At 37.1% G+C, this 25,395-nt stretch overlaps 1 protein-coding gene across 2 annotated transcripts in view; it reads left to right on the top strand.

Moving 5' to 3' along the window:
* LOC122789626 (organic solute transporter subunit alpha-like) overlaps window positions 1-25,395 on the top strand; it is a 423,087-nt gene that overhangs the window by 133,244 nt on the left and 264,448 nt on the right. For both annotated transcript variants that reach the window (XM_044057020.1, XM_044057021.1), the window contains exon 2: window positions 12,759-12,913. In XM_044057020.1, coding sequence (XP_043912955.1) covers window positions 12,759-12,913 — 155 coding nt within the window. The remainder of the gene's footprint in view (window positions 1-12,758; window positions 12,914-25,395) is intronic.

Raw genomic sequence — 25,395 nt, 5'->3', positions numbered from 1 at the left:
GATGTTGGTCTTTTAAATTTCTAAGTGTAGCTAGTCAGAGCATGAGTCTGAGTGGGAGTATAAAGAGAGATTAGGGAGGAGATGCCAGAGCAGGAGGTGGATTTGTTAAGGATGGAGTGAATGATAAGAAGTTGCGGCTTTAGGAGCTGGTGGGGGAATTCAATCCAGTTTAGAATTTTGAGAAAGAGGCAGTGGTGGGAGTTGCAGGACTGGTTTGCAGCAAACCTAGCTACTTTGTTGTGAGTTTGAGCTTAGTTTTTAGAGAGGAGTGGAGGTTATTTAAGATCTGTGAGCCATGAAGAAGATTAGGAAGAAGGTAGACATAAGGTAGGAAGAGTCCTGATTATTTGGAGAGGAATTTTTTGTTTCTATAGAGCAAACCAAGTTTTTGGTTTGTCTTTTTTATTGACTAAGACATGTAGGTCAAATCTGAGTTGGCCATCAATGATTACATCCCAGGAGCTTGGTATATGTTTCAACATTAATGACACTGCTGTTAAGAGATATGATAGAAAATGCAGGCTTAAGATGTGTGAAGGATTTGGGCAGAAATTTGTTTTTTTTGGGGGGGGGTTGAGTATGAGTTGATTTTGACAGAGTTTTATGAGTTTTGGGTTAAGCTGTGAAGGTCAGAGAGATTATCAGAAATGGAGATGATCGTGGGATCATCTGCATATTGTATAAGAGAAGAATGAGAACAGGAGGTTTGGAGGCTATTATTAAAGATGTTAAATAGTAATATACCTAGAATGGAGCCTTGAGGAATGCATATCTTGATGGGGAGAAAGGGAGAGAAGCAAGAGAACCATTTTACAGTTTGCTGTTGGTTAGTGAGGTAGCTGGAGAACCATGAAATAGTTGGATTAGAGAGGTTATGATCAGACAGTTTGAAAAGGAGCCTGGAGTGAGAGACTGTGTTAAATGTTTTAGAGAGATTTAAAAAGAGATTGGAACAAATTTGCTATTGTCTCTTGCTTGAGAGATAGTTTGTGTGAAGGAAATTAGGGCAGTAGTTGTACTGTGGTTAGAATGAAATCTGTATTGGGTGGAAGTGACTAGATGTTCTTGAAGAAGATAGTCCATGAACTGCTTGTGTACACATTTTCCAGTAATTTACAGTGGCTGGACAGAATGGCTATAGGCTGGTAGTTTGTGAGTTCAGTGTAGTGTCCTCCCTTGTGGATTTATATGGTGTAAATTGTTTTTAGATTGTGGGAACAGTAGATTCCTAGATAGATCAGTTAATAAGGATGGAGATAGGGTAGAATATAGAGTTAACGGCAAGCTTAAGGTATAGGGGAGATAGGATTATCTGCTGAGGGAGAGCATGGCTTTAATGTGCTAAGCAGAGTTTTTGTGATAGCAGTTTTGAGTGAGAAGGTTATTTTCTGACCAGTGGTTGGAGGGGAATCAGAGAGGTTAGAATAGTTACTGTTTTGAGTTATTTTACTGATAGAGTCAATAAAGTAGGAGTTTAGTATATTGGAGGTTTTGAGGGAAGTGTTTTTAGGACAAGGGTTAGGTACAGAGGAGTTACCAGGATGAAGGATCCTATTGATAGTGTTTGATATCTTATTGATAGTGTTCTAGAATTTCTTGGGGTTGCTGAGATGGCTCATCTGAAGTTTCAGGTGAAAATATTTCTTATCAATGTTGACATGTTTTTCAGTTAGATTTCTAAGTTCTTTATAGGCTTTGAGATAGATGTTATTTTGTTTTTTAACCAGTTTTTCCATGCATTGTCCCTCTTGTGCATAAGCAAGCAGGTGGATTGAGACAGCCATGGTTCAAAGAGAGATTGTACTCTAAGTTTTCTAATGGGAGCAAGGGAGTTAAGGATATCAAGAAAATGTGATTAAAGTTAAGTACGGCATCATCTAGGGCTAAGTATATTAGGAAGGACCAGTCTGTAGAGGAGAGTCTGTTGTTAAGTTAATCAGGATTGAAATTTGAAAGACTGCAACAGTTTTTGTAGTTGTGGGGCCTGATTTGTTGAAGGGAGTATCTTTGATGCAAGTTGGGGAGTGGTCAGTTATGGAATTGAGTAGTGTTTTAGGGTGGTGGTATAGGTCTGGATTGGATACAAAGATCCATTCCAGAATAGAGCTGGAATTGGTTGGCTTGCTAAAGTGGGTGGGGATAAGTTGCGTGAAGCACTGAAGATTAATACTAGAATTAGAAGAGTTAGGGGTTAGTGTTTGCCAATCGATGTTGACATCACCAAGTATTATAGTTTCATTAGATATGTTATGTGTGATCCAGGAGAGAACATGTTCCAGAGTAGGGATATTATTACCTGAGGGAATATATAAGGTAGAAACTATTAGTTTTTTTGTAATTATTCAGTTTTCAGTTAACTATCAGAAGTTCTGCAGAGTAAAATGGACAAGGGGGACAAGTTGAGTTGGTCAGAATAAATTATGGCTACACCTCCTCCTTTTTTATTGACTCTGTCTAAGTGGAAGATGTTGCAACCGGGGGAAGAAGTTCATTTTCAGAGATGTGAGGTTTGAGTCACATTTCCATGAGAGTTATTATGTCAGTAGAGTAGTGGGCCATCCATGCATGGACTTCATTGACTTTGTTAAGAATGCTGAGTATGTTTAGTGTTAATAGAGTTAGGCACTTGGTGGAGGAATTGGGGTGAGAAGAAGATGGTAGTGAAGGCAAGGTTATAGGAGAGTGATGCCTGGGTTGGGGTATATATCTCCTGATAGGAATATGCTTTTGGTAGTGAATAGCAGAGTAAGAATCTTAAACTAGTAGTGGTGATATTTAGGTTTACGTTTTAGTGGTAATGAGGGGTAGAGGACTGATTTGGTTTTGGGTAGAAGTGGGTTTGAGGTATTAAAAAATGAGGGTGATACATAGAAAGTGTAGTGAGTTTGTAAGTCTCTAGCTGAGTGTGCAGAAGTAGGTGGAAGTGTTATGGAAGCTATTGTAGTGTGATAAAAGGAGAGGTGGAGTAATAGAAGAAGATGAGGAGTGAAGACAAAGATGACTGGCATGTTATGTGTGAGAAGTATGCTTGAGAGAATGAATACTATAGAGTGAAAGAGAAGAGGAGAGAGTGTATGCACCTATGGGTGTGTGTGTGTGTGAGTGTTAGGAAGTAATGTAGTGGAGAGAAGTTGTACTTGTAATTAGGATGCTGTGATGGGAAATAGTTTGGGAAAATAAGAGGTGTAATTACAGTAGAATAGTTTGGAAATTAAGCAATTGTGTTTGTGATTATTAAAGAGGTGTTTAATGTAGGGGGTGGGGAGGGGTGTGGAGTAGTGTTACATTTGGTAGGGGAGTGCAGATAGAGGGGGTGATGTAAGGTGGGAGGAGGATTGAATGTGATTAGATGTGGTTGAGGAAGGAAAGGAGGGAAATGGAAGGGGCAAATTAGGATTAAAGTATAAAGTCAGAGTAAATGGGGTGGTTGGGAATGGGGGTAGGGTAGAGGAATGGAGCAGGCAGAGACACGAGAAGCCGACAAAGAAAAAAGACGATCTGTTGTAAGTTATCACAGGTCATTGCCACTGCTAGAAGGAAGAGAATCTAAGTAAGCTGTTTTTGAGCTTGAGAATAGGGGATTTGTGGTATCAAAATGTAGGCTAGGCAATATAAATCTTGTGCTACAGGCTAGAGTTTGCTCAGTAAAAAACAGAAAAATAAATACCATACCAACAACAAAGATATAATATTAGTGGGATGGGAGGGGGTCCTGGAATATAGCGACCTATTTAATGTGTGCTCCACTATCCTACTTTAGTCGAATGCACTGGTTGAATAAATATGAAACTGAATCAAGACAGAAGAGATGTACATTGAGCAGTAGAATTTGTAGTACGTTGAGAAGTAGAGTTTGTAATTTGATTTCCATGGTGGCCGTTAACTGGAAGGGGGTGTACAATCACAGTAGCCAAAGTGTAGGGTAAGTGTAAAATAAAAGAGAAAAAAAAGCAGTTGCAAATGTGGATGGCAAAGGAAAAGTTAGTGATAAAATAGCAGCATATGGAGAATGCCATGGGAGGAAGGAGCCAGAGAAAAGAGAAACTGAAAGATAAATAGCTCAGTTTTATCACTCAGACTCACAGTTTAAACCACTTCCACAAGAAGATATTAGTTAAGATTTCAGTAGGGAGACTAGTATCATGTAGAATTTTAAGACAGCATACTATAAGAACGTATCCATAACTCAAAATGTAATAGAGTACCCTTTACTGTAAAACATTAAGAAAGTCTACCTTCTGTAACACAAAATGCAACAGTTTTCCTTTTACAGTACAGAAAACTCACAGTCATTAATTTCAGTCCACTTCCAAAAGTACGAGTAAGTTAGTAATTTCAATAGGGAGAACAATACCTTGTATAACTTTTAAAAATACAGTTTCTGTAATACAAAAAGCAATAGCATTTCATGTACAGGACTAAAAGCACATGCTCGGTAATTTAAAAACCATTACCAAATGCAGAACCTAGTTAACAATTCTGTTAGTATAGTAGACCAAGTAAAACCTTAAACAATACAACTTTCTTGAGGATACCACTTATGTGGTGAGCACACTACTTTCAGGGGGCCAGGAGCTGCATGTAGGTTCTAAGCTGTGGAATTTTAAAAACTATTCATTCATATATTTTATTTTGTCAGCCAGGTTATCCATCTGGGTGGAGGTCCATTTTCACTGGAGGACTAGACACTCTGCCTAGTGAAATGACTTACTTAGAATTGCACAGCAGGAGAAAGGCAGTCAAGGGCAGTATAAGGAGTGTGCTATACTTGAAGCAAATCAGGAATATTTGGCAAATTATGATTGATAATGATAGTTCCAAGCTGTGTACTTCTAATTCTCCAATGGGAAGGTAATTATTTACAAAACTTCTATTTTTTTGTCGGCATCTGAAATGCTTCAGAGAGCTGTTAGTGAACTGATTGAGGAGTTTGATGCTATTGATATTATTGAGGAAATGCTGATGTGGGGGAAGGCCAGAGAAGAGCATGGCAAGAATTAATCCAATTTACTGAAAAGACTATTGTAGTGCAACTTCAAGATCAATAGAAGTGAGTATAAAATTAAAGTTAAAGAGCTGAGATACCACAGAAATGTTTTATTTATTATGAGAACATTATAGCATTCACACAGATGTCTGTTCTTTTGGAGGAACAAACTCTCATTAGGTTTATTTAGCTAATTATTTATATTATTGTCAATGGACGGCCGTGGTTGTGCAGCAGTTAGTGTTGCCACCTCACAGCAAGAGGTTCTCTGGTTTGATCCTTGGCTGGGGTGCCTTCTGTGCGGAGTCTGCATGTCCTCCCTGTGGTTGTGTGAGTTTCCTCTGGGTGCTTCGGTTTCCTCCCACATCCCAAAGACATGCTGTAGGTGGATTGGACACTCTAAATTAGCCCTAGGCATGAGTGCGTGCATGTGTGTACCTTCTGTGGAAGGTTGGGCGCCGGGCTGGCAACTCGACACTGTAAAACTTCACTGCCAATCATGACCAGACAGGTGATCCACTGTGGCAACCCCTAACCAGGAAAAGCCGAAAGAAGAAGATTTATATCATTGTCAATCCATAACATAGTGCCAACACCCTATTACAAGTACATTAAAACATAATGCATTAAAACAAACATACATTACACAAAACATCTACAGCAAGAAATTTTCAATTGTATGTTACATGCCTTTTTCATAAACTGTACAAAAGATAAGTACAGATTAAATAAATGCAGAAAATGACCAGTAAGTTTTGAAATGTAATAAAGAATTAATCTTTGACCAGTAGACTTGCAGTATAGAAGAATAATATGTATTTTGTAGTACTGACCCTAGTCTGAGTATGTGACAGTAGCCTAAACAGCAGTAAATTACCTGCTGTAGAAGTTTAGTATAAATCTTATAAATAAAGTACATTTCTATATTTGATATTTGAGAATTCCAGCATTGAATCAATTGTATGTAGTATGAAATGATGCATAGTAAATAATGCATTCAATGTGAAATACTTTGCAGCATGGTAACAGATAACCACAACAACAAAGCCCAAAACCAAAAAACACATGCAAAGGAATCTCAGCATATCTTCAGCAGACTTTAATACACAATTAAAGTAAAATTAGTAGAATTGAATAGCAGTAATCAAACAATGTATTTAGCACTTTTATCCGTACAAATTAATCAGGATTTCTTCAGAGTATTTACTCATCAGTACATGATAGGTTAATATAAAACTACCCAATCAATCCTGTATCCATGGCATGAATAATTAATCAACACATCAAAACAAAATATAACAAAATTCACAATGAATTAATAAATACTTCAGTATATTGTAACATTCATCAATAAGCAAGAAATGAAGATACATGTATATCCTATCTATCACAATCGATTTCTCTGTTAAATTGATCTAAATATACATACAAATTAAAATAAAAAACTTACTAGAACTGCAGCATTAGAAATAAATATTGAGCAACCATTAAGTCCTTTAGATTGAACCAACTCTCATCTTTAACACAATCATCACAGAAAAAAAAATCATTAAGACCTGGATATACAGAGGCATTAAGCCTCAGTTGCCATACAAGTTCTTTAAATTCCAGCAAAGTATCGGGATCACCACTCTTTTGGACATCACAACCCTATCAATAAAAAAGTAAACTTTTTTTAAAATTAGAACAATGTGTGTGAAATTTATTGTGATATAGTATATATTTATCTTCATTTATTGCTTCTTAATGGGTGTTACAATATATTGTAGTTATTAATTCATTGTGAATTTTGTTATACTTTGTTTTGTTGCATTGAATAATTATTCATGATATGGACATAGGATTTATTGGGTAGCTTTTATATAAACCTGTCGTGTACTGATGAATAAATACTCTGAAGAAGGTAATTTGTATGGACAAAAGCACAAAGTAGATTGATTATTGCTGTTCAGTTCTACTATTTTTACTTTAATTGTGTATTAAAGACTGCTGAATAACTGCTAAATATATAGCATTGTAACAGAATTTAACCTTGTGGGACTTATATTGAGTTGTAGCATTTAGAAAAGAACCATAGTCATAAATCCATAAACACAGTAAAAGCTTTAACATTTTCTAATTCCTAAATGAATTGCTTACTTAAACTTTTTCATTAATAACAATTGAAAAAAAGATGTGTTTGACAATACTATTATTATGACTGAAAAGGACAACCCCAAATACTTGAATGAATGACCTTAATATTCTAATGATGCTGAACTTCTTTTTTTTTACCAAGTCTCTATCAGAAGCCATAACTATATTTTTGTCTCTGGGTTAAAAAAAACATCAAATGGTATTTAACAATCTGGTTGCTATTAAAGAACATTGTTAACTTTCAGTCTAGTTCTATGGAACATTAGAGCAATATAATCTGAATTTAAAATGTAAATTGTTGAATTTCACATAGAAGGTAGGCCATTTAACAACATAGCAACTTGTGGGGTTCAGGAGTGGACGTATTTTCTTGCACAGTATTTCTTGGTGTGTTATAATATCCTTAAAGGGGCCCCTTCAAAGGATCAACATTTCAGAATATCGAATCACTGATCTGTGAACACCAGATGATTGAAGTTTTGAAACATTTGATTTTTAGATATTACAAATATTTGAAATATTGAACCTTGTGAATGGAGATCACCTTACAGTGCAGAATGGGACCTTTACCATTCTCTTCACTATATTGTGATCTTAGAGTTGGCATATTTAAGTAGCAGGGGGTGTGGGGGGTGCAGGGGGCTTGCCATCCCTGCAAAAATGTGAAATAAGTTTTCCCATTTTAGTTTTTTTTGTAGGTTTAAAATTTCAAAACTTTGATCCTCTGGTCATTGATGATCAGAGGTTTGATGTTCTGAAATTTTGATCCTTTGAAGTAGACCCCTTTAAAGATATATTCCAAATGTAGCAGGAATATCAATGCTGTTAAGGCAACTACTAGAACAAGATGTGGATGTAGTCCTGGAATACAAAGCAAGAGATGAACATGAAATTCATTAAATAGTTAGTGACAAAATTACCCAGAGTAAAATATTTTGATGTGAATGATTCAGATATACAACAAGTGCAGGTCAGTAACAACTGGTGCCGTGATTGATTCTTCACTGATATAACAAATATGCTTGGATATAAAAAGAGCTGCTATCCAATGTATATGGATGTGAAAATTATCTGAATATATTTGTGGGGAAATAAGTATTATTGGAAAGCTACCATAAGCATGGAATTCACATGTTTCAACACAAGTATGACTTAATTGTCAAGCATAATCCAATAAAAGGGATGTGAATATCATAGTGGATGTCCGAGTCATTTATGTTTGCCAGAGCATCAAGATTTGTTAGGTAATGAACTGGAAGTTAACTGGATACTTTTGTAGTTACCTATGACCAAAAAGGTTAAAACATTTAGCTGTGCAACGAAAATGATCTGTGGCACAAATGCTACAGTGAATGACTAAGACAGTCTGGTCAGAACAGAAAACTACTGAGAAAACCACTATGATATGCCAAACCATTGATTCTAAAGAGTAATTAGTTTCATGCAAGGTTTGATTATCATAGCTGATAAACTAGGTGTTTGTAATCCGGTGAGAAAAGAAATCCTGGTAAGAATAAACATGCCTCTGTTGAGAATTGTGAAATATAAAGGAAAAGCTTATGATATGCTATTTGTCCAGGTATTTTATGCATATGCAACACCAACTTCAGAACTGTGCTATGTGTAATGCATACTACAAAGATAGTTTGATTAAAAAGATGATTTTTTTTCTGTTCATTTCCAGAAAGACTAAAAATTAAAGTTATAAAATATTTGCTTCTGTATCAAGATTATGTGCATTTGATTTATGTAGACTATTATTACAAATTTCCAGAGGTCATGACATTAGCAGATACTGGGAGCAGAGATGCCATAAATGCACCTGAAAATGTATTTAAAGCATAATATTCATAATATCACTTAATGGTCCTCAGCATGCAAGGATAGAATTCAATAATTTTTTGAAACAGTGGAAGCTTCAACATCTTATGTGTATTTCTATGTATCTCCAATCCACAAATCAAGACAGGAAAGCTCTACATACCATTAAGACGATAATGAAGAAATTAAAAAGCATAAACATTGATGTTTATGTGGGCTCACACTTAACTTTATTGGAATATAGAAATATTCCAGGAGGTGCTGGCCTATTTCCATTTACTTCCTGTCCTAGACTGATATTTTCTTGGTACTTCAACTTTCCTGTTTTAAACATTGCTTTTGCACATTTATCAAGACCAAATGTCATTCTTATCTGAGAAAGTTTTAGCCACTTGCAGTTGTGCTTTCAACTCATCATATGATGAGCTATACAGTTTTAAGTCATCCACAACAATAGATGAGAAATCTTCAAACAAGGTTGTTTTCTGGAAGGCAAATTGTAACCAATACCTATGTGTTAAGTAATAAGCCTAATGGGTTAAGGGCAAGACAAAACAACAGCAGTGACAAAGAATCACCCTGGAATATTTGTCTTTGAATTTTTATCCCTGAAATAATAATTTGCTCTTTGTCATGGCTTTGTTAGAAAGTGGTTTGCCACTGTTTCATGTTCACTGTAATATAATTGATCAAAATAGGATGTATCGTATACATCTGTAAGCACTCCTTTAACCATGAACGTAGGATACTGTCAAATGCTTGTTTATAGACTATCCATGCCATACTTAGATTATTCCCATTTTTACATTTCTCCATTATGGCTTTATTTAGCAACAAATGATCATTTAGTTCCATATGACTTTCTTTTGTTAACCTTTTTCTTCTGCCATGATTGAATTTTCTTATAAATGACTATAAACTCTGTCTTCATCAATTCCAGTATATAGTTTGTACATCGTCAGAAGGCAAGTTATTGGTCTATAGTTTTAAGGATGGCTTATAGATTCACTCTTAAGGAGGAGTATTGTTTTTCCTGTTGTTAATCAGGTTGGTATCTGTATGGGATGCACATATAAGTAGTTTTACTCAAGGCTAAATCTTTGTGTAGAGATGTTAATACTTTTAGGCAGAAGTTAGGTAGTGCATCTAGACTTGAGGTTTTACACGTAGGAGCATTTCTTAATGTAGTTTCAACTTTTCTGGCTGTTTCTGCATCCTATTTCATATCCTGTACATTTCAACTCCTTAGTGTTTCTTTTAATTTTTCTATCCATTCAACATCTTTGTTATGTTTCACAGTGTCTTCATAAATATTTCTAAAAAATGCATCTATTTCTTTTTTTGGTGGTGTTTCTACCTGTTTCGGTTTGTTTCCCAGTCCTCTATAAAACTTTGTTGGGTCCTCAGTGAATTGCTTATTTTATATTTTCCTTTATATTTATCTGCATATCTTCTAAGTATTTCTGCCTGTGCTGATATCTTTAATTTATTATTTGCAATAGTATATGATAGGTATTGGTCTATTCTGCTACTGTGCATTGTTTTTATCACATTTATCTTTCTAAGTATTTTTGTTGATCTGTTCCGTCTTCTATATTCTTCTAACAGTGACACTTCTTGTCTTAATTGCTTTATAGTTTTCTCTATTTGATGTTTCCACGATGGTGTTTTATTTCCTCCAATCCTTTCCCTTATTACTCCATAGTTTTGTGGTAATACTTTATCTGCTATTCGTTTAGCTCCACAGTAATATATCCTATTTATTTCTGTTATTTCACATGAATTGTTGTTAATATTCTTGATTACTGTGTTCAACTGTTTTATCAGACTCCTAACTTTTTGGGTCTTATTTACTTTCTGTAATCTATTTCTTTCATTGACCTTAATATGTTTATCCATCTCTATTAAATCAAGCAACTCTTCCCTTACATGATTTTCTTCTAAGCTGTTTTGCTTTGCTGTCTGTTTCCTGCAGGCATTCTACAGAAAGTTCCAGAACATCTTCCTGTGAAACATCCTCTTCAGCTGCATCCTGTGTCATCTGTTGGGCTTTCATATGGGAACTCGCTGGCCCATCTCTCCACAAGATTGCCTGTGTCAAAGTTGCTACTCTTTCTTGCTCCTTTCTTTGATGTGCAACTCCAACTGAATTTTTGTACTGGTTTTCTACAGAAGGCTCCATAGCATCATCATGTAGCAAGTGATTAGATGCTTCCCATTCCACCTGCTTCTCCTTACTCTGGGGACTCATTGTTCCATCATGCTTTGCTGTTACCCAAGTTGGATTTTCAATACTAAATCCTTCAATTTGAAGGTATTTCCATATCTTCAGTTTCTACTTCTTTAAGTTCTTCATTATTAATCCTCTTTTCTTCTTTCTCCCTTTGTTTTCTTATTTTTGTATTGTGAAATTTTCCATATCAGGGTGCCTTAACTGTATTTATCGTCAAATATCTTTGGCTGCTTGTTTGTATTTATTAGTTTTGCTTTTTCCTTTGCATACATATTGCACCATATTAAATCTGTTTTTCTTTCCATTGTCCATGTTTCTTCTTCAGATGTCTCCCTCTCTGTTTCTCCTTAATTTGGGGACTCATTGTTCCATCATGCTGTGATATAACATGTGTTAGACATTCTGCACTAGTTTTAGGTATTTAAAGCTATATATGTTATCACTGCACTCATAATCTATTATCACTCTTTCCATAGCACATAATTAACATGAGGCATTCAAGCGGTTCTTTATCTGCTGACAGTAGGCATGATTCAGAAAACAGCTTGCAAACATGCATTAGTATGGTGAATCATGTTAAAAAAAAAGCTAGGGTAAGTACTACAAAATATGTATTATTCTTCTGTACTGCAAGTCTACTGGTCAAAGATTAATTCTTTATTACATTTCAAAACTTACTGGTCATTTTCTGCATTTATTTAATCTGTTCTTATCTTTCGTACAGTTTATAAAAAAGGCATGTATCATACAATTGAAAATTTCTGATGTTTTGTGTAATGTATGTTTGTTTTAATGTACTTGTAATAGAGTGTTGGCACTATGCAAACATGCGTTTATATGGTGAATCATGTTTAAAAAAGCTGATGTCGCTGAGGTGAAAACTGTGTCTGCTCAATGATCCTTAGGAGGTGTTTGTGAAATTTAAAGAGTATGCTAAAATATCTGATGCAGCAATGCATTTTTCTGCAGTATAGTCATATTGAACAGGTCTGTTCTATTACAGTAGCTGCCATGCACAGCTGTAACTAAAATTATGATTCAGAGATTTTAGTATTAGTAATGTTAATAGAAGTTATTACATATGAGGCCATTCTTAAACTAGCTTGTAAGTGTTGCTATCCTCCTGAAAACACTGGCTTGTTGATACTGTTGAACAGGAGGCAGTTTATGTAAACTGACTTCTGGATTAGCACAGTATATCATCTATCGTAATTAATTATTCATTAGGTCTGTGCTCAGAGCTCTGTTTTTGAATCACTAAATCTTCTTTAGAGCAGGCACTGGAGATTGGCAACTATTTTCATAGATCTTCAGTGTTTTTGAATCTGACACAGACTGTTTATATCTGTACATCCAGAAGTTTCTGGTTTATGCCATCTTATAGTTCAGCTGGTCGTACCATACCTTGTTACCCCAAAAACATTTGATCCTTTCTAGTATTTCCTTGTATATTTTATCTGTATAACTTGGTGAAGTTGAAGCACAACGTACATTAAATAATATATCATATTTTTTCTTTATAAAGTTGTATTTGAAAAAAGTCATAAAACATGCTTTTAATGTAATTTATTTTCCCCACAGAAGAAGATCCTACTAGAAGTACTCTTTATGCAGTTCTTACAGTGATGGCTTTAGCTGGCATCCTGGTCTATACAGAAGAAGTTATCTATATACTAAGAAAAATTCCTCCATCTTATAAGAGGACAACATACATATGGATCACAGGGGCGCCTACAGTAAGTTACTACTGTTTAATGATATGACACCAGACAAAGAAAATTGTATTGTCACTGAAGACCTGCTCACTAAAGTGAAAGTAAACAAGGCAGTGAGGAAACTGGGGTGGATGCTAGAACAGTTTGAGAAGTGCTCACTGTTGCTGACAGTGCTTTTGGGCTGGCTGCCTTACTCAGAAGATAATGATTTTTCCAGAAAAGTGGAAATGGACGCATAGTTAGAAAAAAAGCTCCATATTATGTTCCACTTGCACTCACTTCAATACCATGAGAAAATTATGAAATGACTAGTTTAGAAGGGACAATGATGTGGCTGGAGTTCACTGGAGTAGAACATATGAGGTGGTATGGGATCACAGTGGACATACGTTTTTTTTTTTTTTTTATTATGTTATTTATTATTTATCTTTTGGTTATTGGGAAAGTCCACCTGGGATAGAGCTCATTTTCAGTGGAGGCCAAGCGAGAAAAGCTCCACAGATGTTGTTGTTGTCTTTCGGCTTTTCCCGGTTAGGGGTCGCCACAGCGGAACTCCAGTCCGCTAATGATTGGCAGTAGATTTTGACGAACGCCGAGGTGCCAGCTTGACTTTCAACCTTCAACGAAGGCATGCCCATTTACGCATGTCTTTCGAACGCCAGAGTTACAATTAATACAATGCCAAAGAGTGTGATATACTTACAGTTACATACATATTAGATTAATATAGTGCTAAAGACTATGAAGCACTTATAGTTAATTAGAGATTATGGCAGAAAGCAGTTAAACTGATTAACAAAATGTGTGAAACTAAGAGGGGAGCCATGATATGACTATAGCTCGGAATGACTTTCAACTGTTAATTACTGACATTACCAGACATGCTGAGTTATGCCACATACAGGGTTATGATCAGGTCTATGATTGTAACCATGCTATTATGTATTTGAGACATGGATGCCAAGACATTCACTCAAGAGGTGAATCTTGACATCCATGTCAAGAAAACATAATACCAAGTTATGAGTTAAGATGGCAGTGCAGTGTATGGCAGCGACCTCTCCGGCTCCAGATATGCAGTTTTTGTTTTCATATTGTGCCATGTGAATCTTTCAACCTTGTGATTCCATTTTTGTTGTCTAGTGAGCAGACATTGTGGTGAAAATGTTGGTGGTGTCGAAATGTGAATTTTGCCTGTTTTTCTGACAAAATAGCGTCAAGTGGTGGAAGTTGAGGCCTGCAATGGTGATTGAGCTGATGCAGAGTGCAGGAAATGGAATTTTGCTTGGGTTTGGGAAATGAACTCCTTGAATACAGCGGTGGGTTAGAGTGATGGAAAGGGAGAAAGAGACAGTCTGAATGGTGGTCTGTGTGAGTCGGTGGTGTTGGCAAAAAGGAAGGACTTGGTGGTTGCTGATGATGGTGAAGCCAGTCAGGCCTGCAGGTAGAAGTGATTGCAAGACTGTGGTTGGAGAGGAAAGGAAGGAAGAATGTTGGACTGGATGATGATCAGGACTGCAGGTAGTGGCAGTTGGATGGTCATTGGTGATGAGAGGATGGTCAGATGGAAAGGACTGTTTATATAATGTTGATGGAGATGCATGGTGAAGGCAGCAGATGTATCGTACGTGTTTATAGCTTCTAATCTTTGGTTGGCTTTTTCGCTGTTGTTGTGTTATTGCTGTTTACTGTTATATGTAGTTGTGTTCTGCTGTTATGTTATTTGTGCATGAGCTTGGAGGAATGTACATTTTGTTCAGCTGTACTTGGTATGGTTGAATGACACTAAAGTTTTGCTTTGCTTGCTTGCTTGATCAGTGAGACCTAATCACAACTCTTTGTAGTGCACACAGTTTTATATACTCCATGCACTACCTGTTAAAGAAACAAAAATGTGAAGTGTTTTACCAACTTTGAAAGCCAGTAAAGCACTTAACAAGTGCACAGTGGCAACTAGTATATATAATTGGAAAAAAAAGTCAGGGGAAGTTTATAAATGCTGCTCTCATTTAGTTAAATAAGTTACTTAAAGACTGACATATGTAAACATCTGTGGCCAGAACAAAAATATCAGCCAAGACATTTAGGGACAGCTGAGAGTGAAGGAATATCCCTGGTGTGAGACCTGATGGTAACAGTGCTTAATCGGTATGTAATAACTGTTCCACATTTCTAGAAGTGCTGTTATAGTTGGGTCCCGCTCTACAGTGAATATAGGCATCCATGTTGTGAACACATAATAAAGGGTTATGATTGGAGACCTGATCATAATTATTTGTAGTGCATAGAGCTTTATCTGGTCCATGTATAACTTGTTACAGAAAAAAATGCCATAACGTATATAGTGACCAGTGCCAGAAAGGCAGTAGCACACTCTCTTATGTTACATAACGTCAGGGACACATTACCGGCACAGACAGCAGGTAGAAACAAATCTGTTTTAAATTCAACTGCTGTCATTTGCTGATCAGTACTAGCAGGTTTAACTGCCTAATGCAATGCCTGATCTTAACAGGTGAAGCGGGAGATGCTTAACATTTGTTAAGATTGGGTCTTGCACTGCAGAACCACTTAACTGACTTGTCTTTTTCCAGATATCAGAGCATAATCACTGTGCTTCATGCACTACTTAGTAGCAAAGTAGGTTAACACCTGGCTAGCTGACAGGAGGCATAATGCTATTTATTGTACATGACACTTACTCAGATGAATTTAAAGTGGTCATTGTTTTCCTAAAACAGCTGGTCCAGTGCCTATTACTGTTCATTGTGTTCACTGAAAGCATTAGACACAGGCTGTAAGGCAAGTATTATTTATTCAACATTTCTAAATCCAATAGGTTTCTTTTTCAGTAGTGATGAAATGAAAACAGCCTAAATGACTCTGGTTAGCACAGTACAACTAGAAGTGTATGATAATCAGAGAAAATTAGGAGAAAAATGAGTAAACTGGAATAGTGGTCTAAAATGCAGTAGCTGAGCTTTACTGCAAAAACATCACTGTAGTTACTTTTTTATTTATTTTATTTGTTAACAGGAAAGTCCATTTTCTCAGGAGGCATAGGAAGAAGAGACTAAGTATAATACAAAACAAAAGGCATAACATGGGATTGAGAGTATAAATATTTGCCCACTAACAATGAGAAAAATATGGAGCAGTAATACTGATTATTACAAATAAGTAACAAGCAAGCATTTTGGCCAGCAGGAAGGCCACCTCTGCATGTCCCTTAATTAAATATACTATATCCATAATCATATGTCTATGGTGAAACAGAAACACAAAGAATGGGGTAATCTGATCTCTGTGCACTTTCTACAACATTTCACCGCAATGACACTTCCACAACAAATGACTGGAAATAAATTCTCCTGAAAGTAAATGTGGTTTTATGACACTTCTGCAGTCTGTCCATTGGTGTTGATGAGGGATTATGACACAGCTTGGGAGGCTGGTATAATGGTTAAGGTGTTTACCTTACAAACACAAGGTGCAGGGTTTGATTCTTACATGGGATAATTGGCTAGGCTTAAAATGTCCCACAAGGGCAGGCAGCTTATGTACTAATCTATGAGTTCATGTGTGAAGCACATCTGGCTGGTGCTGATGTGGAACTTACTTGTCATAAAACACTTAAATCTGACAAAGATGTTTAATTTCTGATTGGTTTTGATTGTTACTACACATATTAGCCTTGTGTCCAACAGCAGACTTCGTATTTTTGGTCTAGTCACGTTTTCCAGCTTAGTATTTATGAATGTGATTAATTTTGGTAATGTAGTGATGTTTTTCTGCTTCAGACAGTATATAGCCATATATTTTCTTTGCTCTCATTAAGCAAGAGTTTTGATGTGAGTAGAGACATTTTAAGCTAGAGACAGATGTTTTTGTGAAGTGGACATGGATGGGGCACATAATAATCCCAAGCCATCTGCATATTGGACAACTTGTGCACTACCATAGTGGCCATTCATCATTCTCATTTATGAATCTGGAAAACAGGAAGGGGCAAGCACTAAGCCCTGAGATCAGCTGATGGAAACTGTTTTTATCATGGAAGTGTGTCCTTCCATTTGACAGATAAGGTCTCTTACCAGGTAGCTTGAGAACCAGTATTGAGAATTCACAGATATTCTACAGTGAAGTCATCTGCTTGGTGTGGTGTAATGGCTTATGCTTCCAGGCAAATTTTATAGGTGTAGGAAAATGTTTAGTGCCACTTTTCCTTGATTGAGGCCACTTCTTAGTTTAGGATATGAAGCACTGCCATTTCTGACTTATATCTTGGCTTGAGATCATATTGGGATATTATGACATACTTACTGTTTTACATGTACTAGAACAATTGCCTATACACATAATTCTTACTGAGTGGATTAGGAGAGAAATGGGATTGTAGTCACTGATTACATTTGTACCTTTGTCTTTGTTCAGGTGAACTACCATGGCCCTTTACTCAAAGTTTAGAATGTTGCCTTCATTCATAAATGTGTTTATCATAATGGACATTGGCATGGTAGTAACACTCAATGCAATCTCAGGAATTCTGGAGGCAGGTTATCAGCCAAAGTAGATCTATTCTGAACTCTGCAACTTGGCTGTCTGTAAATATTATTAGACTCGTGACTTCAGGTGTGATCCATAGGAGATCTGGAGGTTTTGTTTTATTTTTTGTTTTGCTGCATCCAGTCAGGGAATATTCATTAAGTAGCTGTCAGAGAATAATAACAATTTCATTCAGACTGACATTCTATAACAGTGTCCAGCTTGTTTCACAGTCAGGATAAAGGCTGATTGGCTGAAGTGTTTACATTTCGCCAATAAGAATATTTCCTTTGGGGATTTATTTTTCAGTTGCATACTGGAAAAGTAGGAATAGCTGCCAGAAAAATAATGACTACTGCACCGCATCTTTTGTGTGAATGTTCCTGTCTATAAATGACATAACCCACTGAAAAACTTTTAGCAAGCCTTGCAAGCCAGTCTTGCAGAAGGCATAGCTTGTTTCTTATGCTGAATGCACTGATATAAGCTATTCTCAGTTGGTGTGGTCCGTTTGATGAATGAGTGCTTGAATCCAGAGGCATACAATTTTTACTCAGGGGTCAGAATTTGTTTCACTGTCATTTGACAAGGAGGAAAGTAGATACAAGAGCAAGGTGGCAGGATGTTTATTGGGAAAGGAGAGTACGTTTATGATTTTATACTACATCCATTTTTGTGGTGTGTGTATGATCTTGGTGCATTAAGCTGAAGTAAATGTAATTATATTTTTTTTTCATAAAAACTTTAGTTGTAAATCTTGCAGCATGTAAAATGTACATGTATAATGGAGCTATGTTCTAGCCACTACCACAATACACCCTCCAAAAGTACACCTATATTTAAAAATACAATTGTGCTTGTTTTATATTTTATAATATACTCCATTTAGAGAGTTAGACTTTCAATTTAAGGAAAAAACAACCTTGTTTACTATAGTGTGAGCATTATGCTATTCCAGCAATGAGGTTAAAACTGAATTATTTAGTATTGTTTGTAAAAAGAGGGTGCAGTTGCACAAGTCTTGTACCCCAGTCACAGGTAAACCACTGCTTATTTTTCCTGATACCTGCTGTATCCTATTTATGTGCATGAGTAGCCAGAAACTAGCTTGTCAAACAGCAGGATTCAATTAGATAAATTATCAAAGGGCATGTGCCTGCAAATATACACATACTCTTTTGTACACACACACAAATGCATACATGTGCACACTATGGACAGTTTAGAGGTTTGATATTTTGCCCATTGGCATATCACAGAAGATGTGGATAGAAACCAGATACAGACTAAAGGAGGGAAGAGAGACTACATATATTAGGCAGAACTGCACAAGACAACAAAGTGTTTTAAGGCAGCAATAGTAATAGTTGTGTCACTATGTCACTGATAAAGGAGACTGAGGGAATCAAACTTGCGACCACAGGACTGAGGTTGCACTACACAATTTGATTAATTATTAGTATCTAAACCTGCATGTGTTATTATCTATCTATATATATATGTATATATATATATATATATATATATATATATATATATGGGTCTACTTCACTTCACCAACACGCCACAAAGCCGACACCCAAAACACCGACACCAAAAGACCAACGACGCAGATGATTGACAAGGTGAAATCCCGACAGCCGAAACACCGACATGGGCAACGTGTGAGCGTGACTCGGTAAGTTTGCGATAGTGAGGGATTTAGGGTTAGGGAGCGGACAGGTAAGTGTGCGATAGTGAGGGATTTAGGGTTAGGGTGCGGGAAAGGTGAGGGTGCGGTAGTGTCAGACTTAGGATTAGGGTGCGAGTAAGGTAAGTGTGTGATAGTGACGGGACTGTAGTTTTAGGGGCGGGTTAAGTGAGTTAGGGTTAGGGTGCGGGTAGGGTGAGTGTGCGATAGTGACGGACTTTATGTTTAAGGGTGGGTTAAGTGAGTTAGGGTTAGGGTGCAGGTAGGGTAAGTGTGCGATAGTGATGGACTTTAGGTTTAGGGGTGGGTTAAGTGAGTTAGGGTTAGGGTGCGGGTAGGGTAGGTGTGCGGTAGTGTCGGATCTTAGGGTTAGGGTTTGGGTTAAGGTTAGTGCATATATAGTTGTGTGTAATGTGTAGTTTATGTTTTGTGTGTCGGTGTTTTGGGTGTTGGTTTTATGGTGTTCGGTTTTGGGAGTTGTCGGTACTATGTGTTTTCGTTCTTTTGGTGTCGGTGTTTTGGGTATTGGCCTTGTGGCATGTCGGTGAAGTGAAGTAGACCCATATATATATATATATATATATATATGTGTGTGTGTGTGTGTGTGTGTGTGTGTGTGTGTGTGTGCGCGTGTGCGTGTGTGTGTGTGTGTGTGTGTGTATATATATATATATAGATGCAGGGCAATAGATCAACTGTGCACCTACACTGGCAACCAGATGATCAACATAAAAATGTTGAAACAACAATGATTGACACATTCTGCTCATGCTCTGGGAATTACACCAGAGTAACCTCTACCAAAAACAAGTATTTTTACAAGGGAGCAAGCCCCTCTGCACCCTCCATATGGGGATCTATACACCCCTACACCCCCTGCTAATTATATATGTATACTAACCCTGAGATCACCCAATCCCAGGGAAAGGGAATATTCCTCTACCTGGGAATTATCAATCTCACAAACCTGTTGGCCATCTGTTTGCATCAACCAAATCTATCTTTCTCTTTCTGTATATGTTTGAATATATATAAAATATAGAGAGAGATATATACATATAGATAGATAGATATGTATATATCTATGTATTTATATACTTTCATAAGCTATCAACCTTCCAAAAGCCATCCATCTGCACAGCCATCCATTTATTTTCTAAACATAAACAGTTTGTACTTGTGAGGGTTACAGTGGCCGCAAGTTGATCAGGGTAGATGAAACTTCTCTCTTCCCAATAACATTCACCATTTCTTTCAGTGGGGTCCCTAGGCATTTTGAAATGAGCAATATAATCCTTCTAAAATATCCTGGGTCTGCCCTGCTACCTCCACCCATGGCTTACCCTGGTACATTTACTTTAGGAGATACCGGGGAGCTTTGTGACAAGGTGCTGAAACCACCAAAACTGAATCCTCAACATAATGGATGAGAATTGAGATCCTCCTGGATTCTTATGCTCCTCATTCTGTCAAGAAGAGTAAACCCAGCTATCCTGCAAGGAAATCTTATTTCTGCTGCTTGTATTTGTGATCACACGCCCTCATTTATTACCCAAAGCTCATGGCAAAGACATGAGTCTGGAGCGTTTCTCCCTGGTCCTCTTCTAAAAATTGTCTTGTTCCAAGCTGGACATTACCAGTAAACAAATGTTAACTAAATAAATAAATAAATGACCACAAGTAATGATAGGGGCATGGATTGGCTGGTAAATTTCAAGCTTCATCTCATGACCACCACACTCAAGTACAAAGACTGTAGTACTGTATTTACAACTCCCACCTGCTCACCAGTCCCCTGATCCTCTCAACATTTATCAATGAACAAGACCACAAGCTGCTTAAATTCCATAGCCTAAGTAAGCTGCTTCCCCTTCTGCTGTGATTTGAAGCTAATGCATTTCATTCCAGCTGTTTTTCACTCAGCAGCAAATCACTGTGCTACACACTGGAATAACTGTCCCTTGAGGGTTGTAGGGCATCATCTCTAAACAATAGAAATGTCACCATTGCATCCTGATATTAGATACTTTCCAGGATTCAACTGTGCCTTGATGTCCTGTCTATGGAAGTCACAAACTGGGGGAGAGACAAGGTACACCCATGGCAGAGTCCCATGACCACATTGATTATATTCAACTTAAATGTGAAAATATGGACATGAATGTCACTCTTCAAGTAGAAGGACCAAATAACATTTAGCAGTGGTCCTGGGAAGCTTATACTGTTGTAGGACATCCTGGGGTAATCACTCATTTGACTTCTCCATGTTCACAAAGCACATTATCAGTATTGGTAAACTTCCCTGACATGACCAATATCTTTCTGTATCAAAGAGATGATCCAGTATTCCATAGACCAAATGGAATGCCCATTGTTCTCCTGAATCAGTGGTAAAACTATAACATGAAATGTCCTTTACAGCATTCTGGCATATTATGTTCCAGTAAGTTTGAGGAGTATAATTTCTCTGTAATTAGAACACACCCTCCAGTCACCCTTTTTGGAAAGGTGGAATACTACTCAAGTTTGCCAATTACTCCAAAAGCATTGTCCAAGCATCCATTAAACAGCGAAAAGGCACATTAACTTCAAAACCCTAACAGCATCCAGTATGTTTAGCATTCACATCTGTATTTCATCTACACTTGCAGTCTTGCCACAGTAAAACTTTTTTTTATTCACTTCTGCCTCATATCCAGCCTGTTATCTAGCCTGTTCTGTGCACTCAGTGGGCCCATTCATTCCCTGTTAGATGAGAGTCAGCCCACTGCTTCTCAAGTGCCTGTAAGAACCACATAGCCTCGTTTGTTCTTTGGTCAGTGCAAGAGTCCATAGACCCATTCATTCCTCCTTGGGATGAGAATTGGCTGTGTGGGCAGGCTGTATTTCTGATGGGAGGATAGGAGAACAGTTCCTTCCTAACATCCCCTCCCATGTCCCAGCTATGACTTCTACTTAAGCCTGCTTGTAGAAATGTGCATGTGTGCTACCATGCGTGTACAACCCTGGAAAGTGCACTGTGCAAGGAGCAGGCACAGGTGATGAATCCTACAAGGTACCAAACTTAGCAGCTTCCTCCCTGATGGGTGTGCTGGCAATTGACATGCATTTCCCACCCACTATCAAGCAGCTCTTTTAGGGATCAGGCCTGCTAATCAAACCCAGTTCATCTGTCTCAAAGCCAGAGCTTTATTCATCTTTGACAAAAGGGCTGTCCCTACAACAAACTGGTTTAAGCGCTTTACTGACCTCTTCTACTGAAATGAAACAATATCTATTATCTGTCTTCTACTGGTGAGGTCTTCTCAAGGGAGGGCTTATTTACTATATTTATGAGTTCCTCCGAGTGTTCCTAATACCTGTCAGGAGTGTTTTTTTTTTAACTCAGTGCCTCCCTCATCACTGGCCTTCTGTAGCAGGTATTAGAATTACCTTGCATATTACAATGCTATATGTTATTTGGAGCCCATAGTATAAAGTCTGGATCAGGTGTCATACACAAAAATTTCAGCTATGTGGAAGACAGCATTTGTAACACTGTTAGAAAGCTAATTACTAAGTATGTATACAATCATAAATCTTTTATTTAATTTTTGCATTAAATGGTATGATATTGTGATGCTATGTATTCACAAATTATCTCACTTAAAGGTGTTTTTGTTTGCTTTTTTCTTGTTTTAAATAATGTGATGCTGAAGAACTCTGATATCTTTATGCATTCAACAGCAAATTCAGTTAATGGTGATTGGGTTGGATGCCAGACAAATGTGTGCTCCACTAATGAAGGACACTGTAAAGTGACTGATTACCTTAGAGATGCTGCATCTTCTTTCTCTGAGTTACACTAATCTCAGTATTAGTATTTATATCAGTCACATGGGTGTGGGGGCATCCTCTCCATCTCAGAAGTGCAGAGTACAAAATGCTTCTGAAGCATACCTCTCAAACTCTTAGCATAAAATTTCTAGACAAAGCCAAAAATAATGTGGGGACAAAGGCCCAAAATTCAGGGGCGGATTTTAAACATTGCTCTGATAAACTTAGAAAGTTGTTAGAATAACAGGTTTAGACCTTCTTCTTCTTTCGGCTTTTCCCGGTTAGGGGTTGCCACAGCGGATCATCCGTCCGCTCATGATTGGCAGTGGAGTTTTAAGGTTTCTAGTTGCCAGCCCAGTGCCCAACCTTCCACAGAAGCCACACACACACACACACACACACACTCACTCACGCCTAGGGCCAATTTAGAGTGTCCAATCCACCTACAGTATGTCTTTGGGATATGGGAGGAAACCAGAGCACCCAGAGGAAACCCACGTGACTACAGGGAGGACATGCAGACTCTTCACAGAAGGCACCCCAGCCGAGGATTGAACAGGAGAACCTCTTGCTGTGAGGCTGCAATGCTAACCGCTGCACCACCTTGGACACCCAATAACAGGTTTAGACCCATCATGCATTTTCTGAATGATATGAAGTCTGAAACTTAAATATCTCCCATTATTTAGTGATTTCAGTCCTCAGTGATTTACCAGAAAAACAAAAAAAAAAGTATGAGGAACAGACTAAAAAAAACGAGGCATAAATCTGGACATTCTGCAGAATTCCAGACAGTTGAGAGGTGTGTTATGGAGTATGAAAGGGAATTTTGAGGTTTGGTATTTCTTTGTGTAATCACAGTTTTATTTGATGGCACTTCTAATGTTGATTCCATCTGCATTTAAATTCTCTCACCCTTTACAACAGTCCAAAAAATAGATGCAAGAAAACAAGATATAGTAGTCCATGAAAAAAAGACAAAAGTAGCATTGATCACTGAAATTGCTACATCCAGTTATTACAGTGTCTTACGTACAGAGAGAGACAAAAAAATCATAAAATATGAGGATTTGCAGACAGAAACAAGGGCAATGTGGAAGAAGACTACCCCAATAGTTCCAATAGTAGTAGGAGCAATGGGTCTCGTAAAAAAAATAATATACATATTTAGCTATGCTACTGATACCATATAACTCCATATGAATTGCAGAGGGAGTCAGTTCTGGGCACAATGTCGGTGCTGCTAAGAGCACTTTTGGTTGACATCAAAGACTGAAGCAGTACTAATTTCATGAACTTTAATTATACTTTGACTCAGGAATGGGGTCCATTCCTGTCATGGTATTACAAATGACCCAAATGACTTCAGGAAGTAAAACTGAGACTATTTAGATATTTTTGATGGGTTAAGAAACTTCCAGTTTTGTTTTAAACAGTATAATGCAAACACACTCATATGTGTTTTGTATTCACCTACACTCCAAATTAATGGACCTTTGCTTATTTATCTGAATGAAGCATTTGAGAAAAATCCCCAAAAAGTGGGATAAAATTATGTTTAACTTGCAAAGATTAACATTTTTCTTTTTAGGAGTGACCCAGGAGCTTTGTTTGGCTTAATGCACTTGCAAATAATTATACGTTATGCAAAGAGAAACTGAAACACACAGTCCTGTGTCAGAAATATAGTTCATTCACAGTTCTTTGCTATAAACATGTCTTCTGCTTAAACTTAATCTTGCCAAGTTTAAATAGTTGAGTGTTATGGCAGCATTCTCTGACTGGCTTATATTACAGGTTACCTTCATTTTGTCTGTGACCACTACAGTCTTTCTCGCCTAGCACATTTCTTCAGATTTTGATGTTTGCTGATTATCTCTGTCTATCATCCTTTTAAACTATCATTAGACAAAAAGGTTTGCAATAAATTAAGCAAACTTAAGTTTACATTGCCCAGTTTTGGGTACATTACCTTTGTATAGCGTAGAAACACTTCACAGTATCACTAACTGTTTTCAAGTTGAAATGTATACCTTAAATGAAAATTTGTGGACTGTGAATACTAGTTTGATAATGGTAGAAGAATTCTTTGTAATCTGTATCAAGCTGCATACAATGTATGTAGAAAAACAAACTGTATAATCTTATTTTTTTTCTTTTATGTGTTGGGCAAATGTTTTGCATTTTATAGTATCTTTCTAGTCTGTAAGTGGCATAAGCTCTGAAGTAAACTCCCAACAAAACGAACCAGCACCCAGGAGACCGGCTGTTAAAATATTTATTGTGGCAAATTATAAGCTCTGAAGTGTCACACTGTTATGCATTTTTTTTGTGTTGGTCAACGTATTATAGTGTTATATTTCAGGCTGGATGTTGTTCATGAAATACTGGTGTTCACTCTTCCCTGAATGACTTGTAAGACCATCAGTCATTGAAATTTAAATCATAGTTG

Source organism: Protopterus annectens, chromosome 15.part0 (genome assembly GCF_019279795.1).
Source record: "Protopterus annectens isolate FY-2018-M chromosome 15.part0, PAN1.0, whole genome shotgun sequence".
Lineage (NCBI taxonomy): Eukaryota > Metazoa > Chordata > Ceratodontiformes > Protopteridae > Protopterus > Protopterus annectens.
This window is presented reverse-complemented; position numbering and strand designations above follow the sequence as displayed.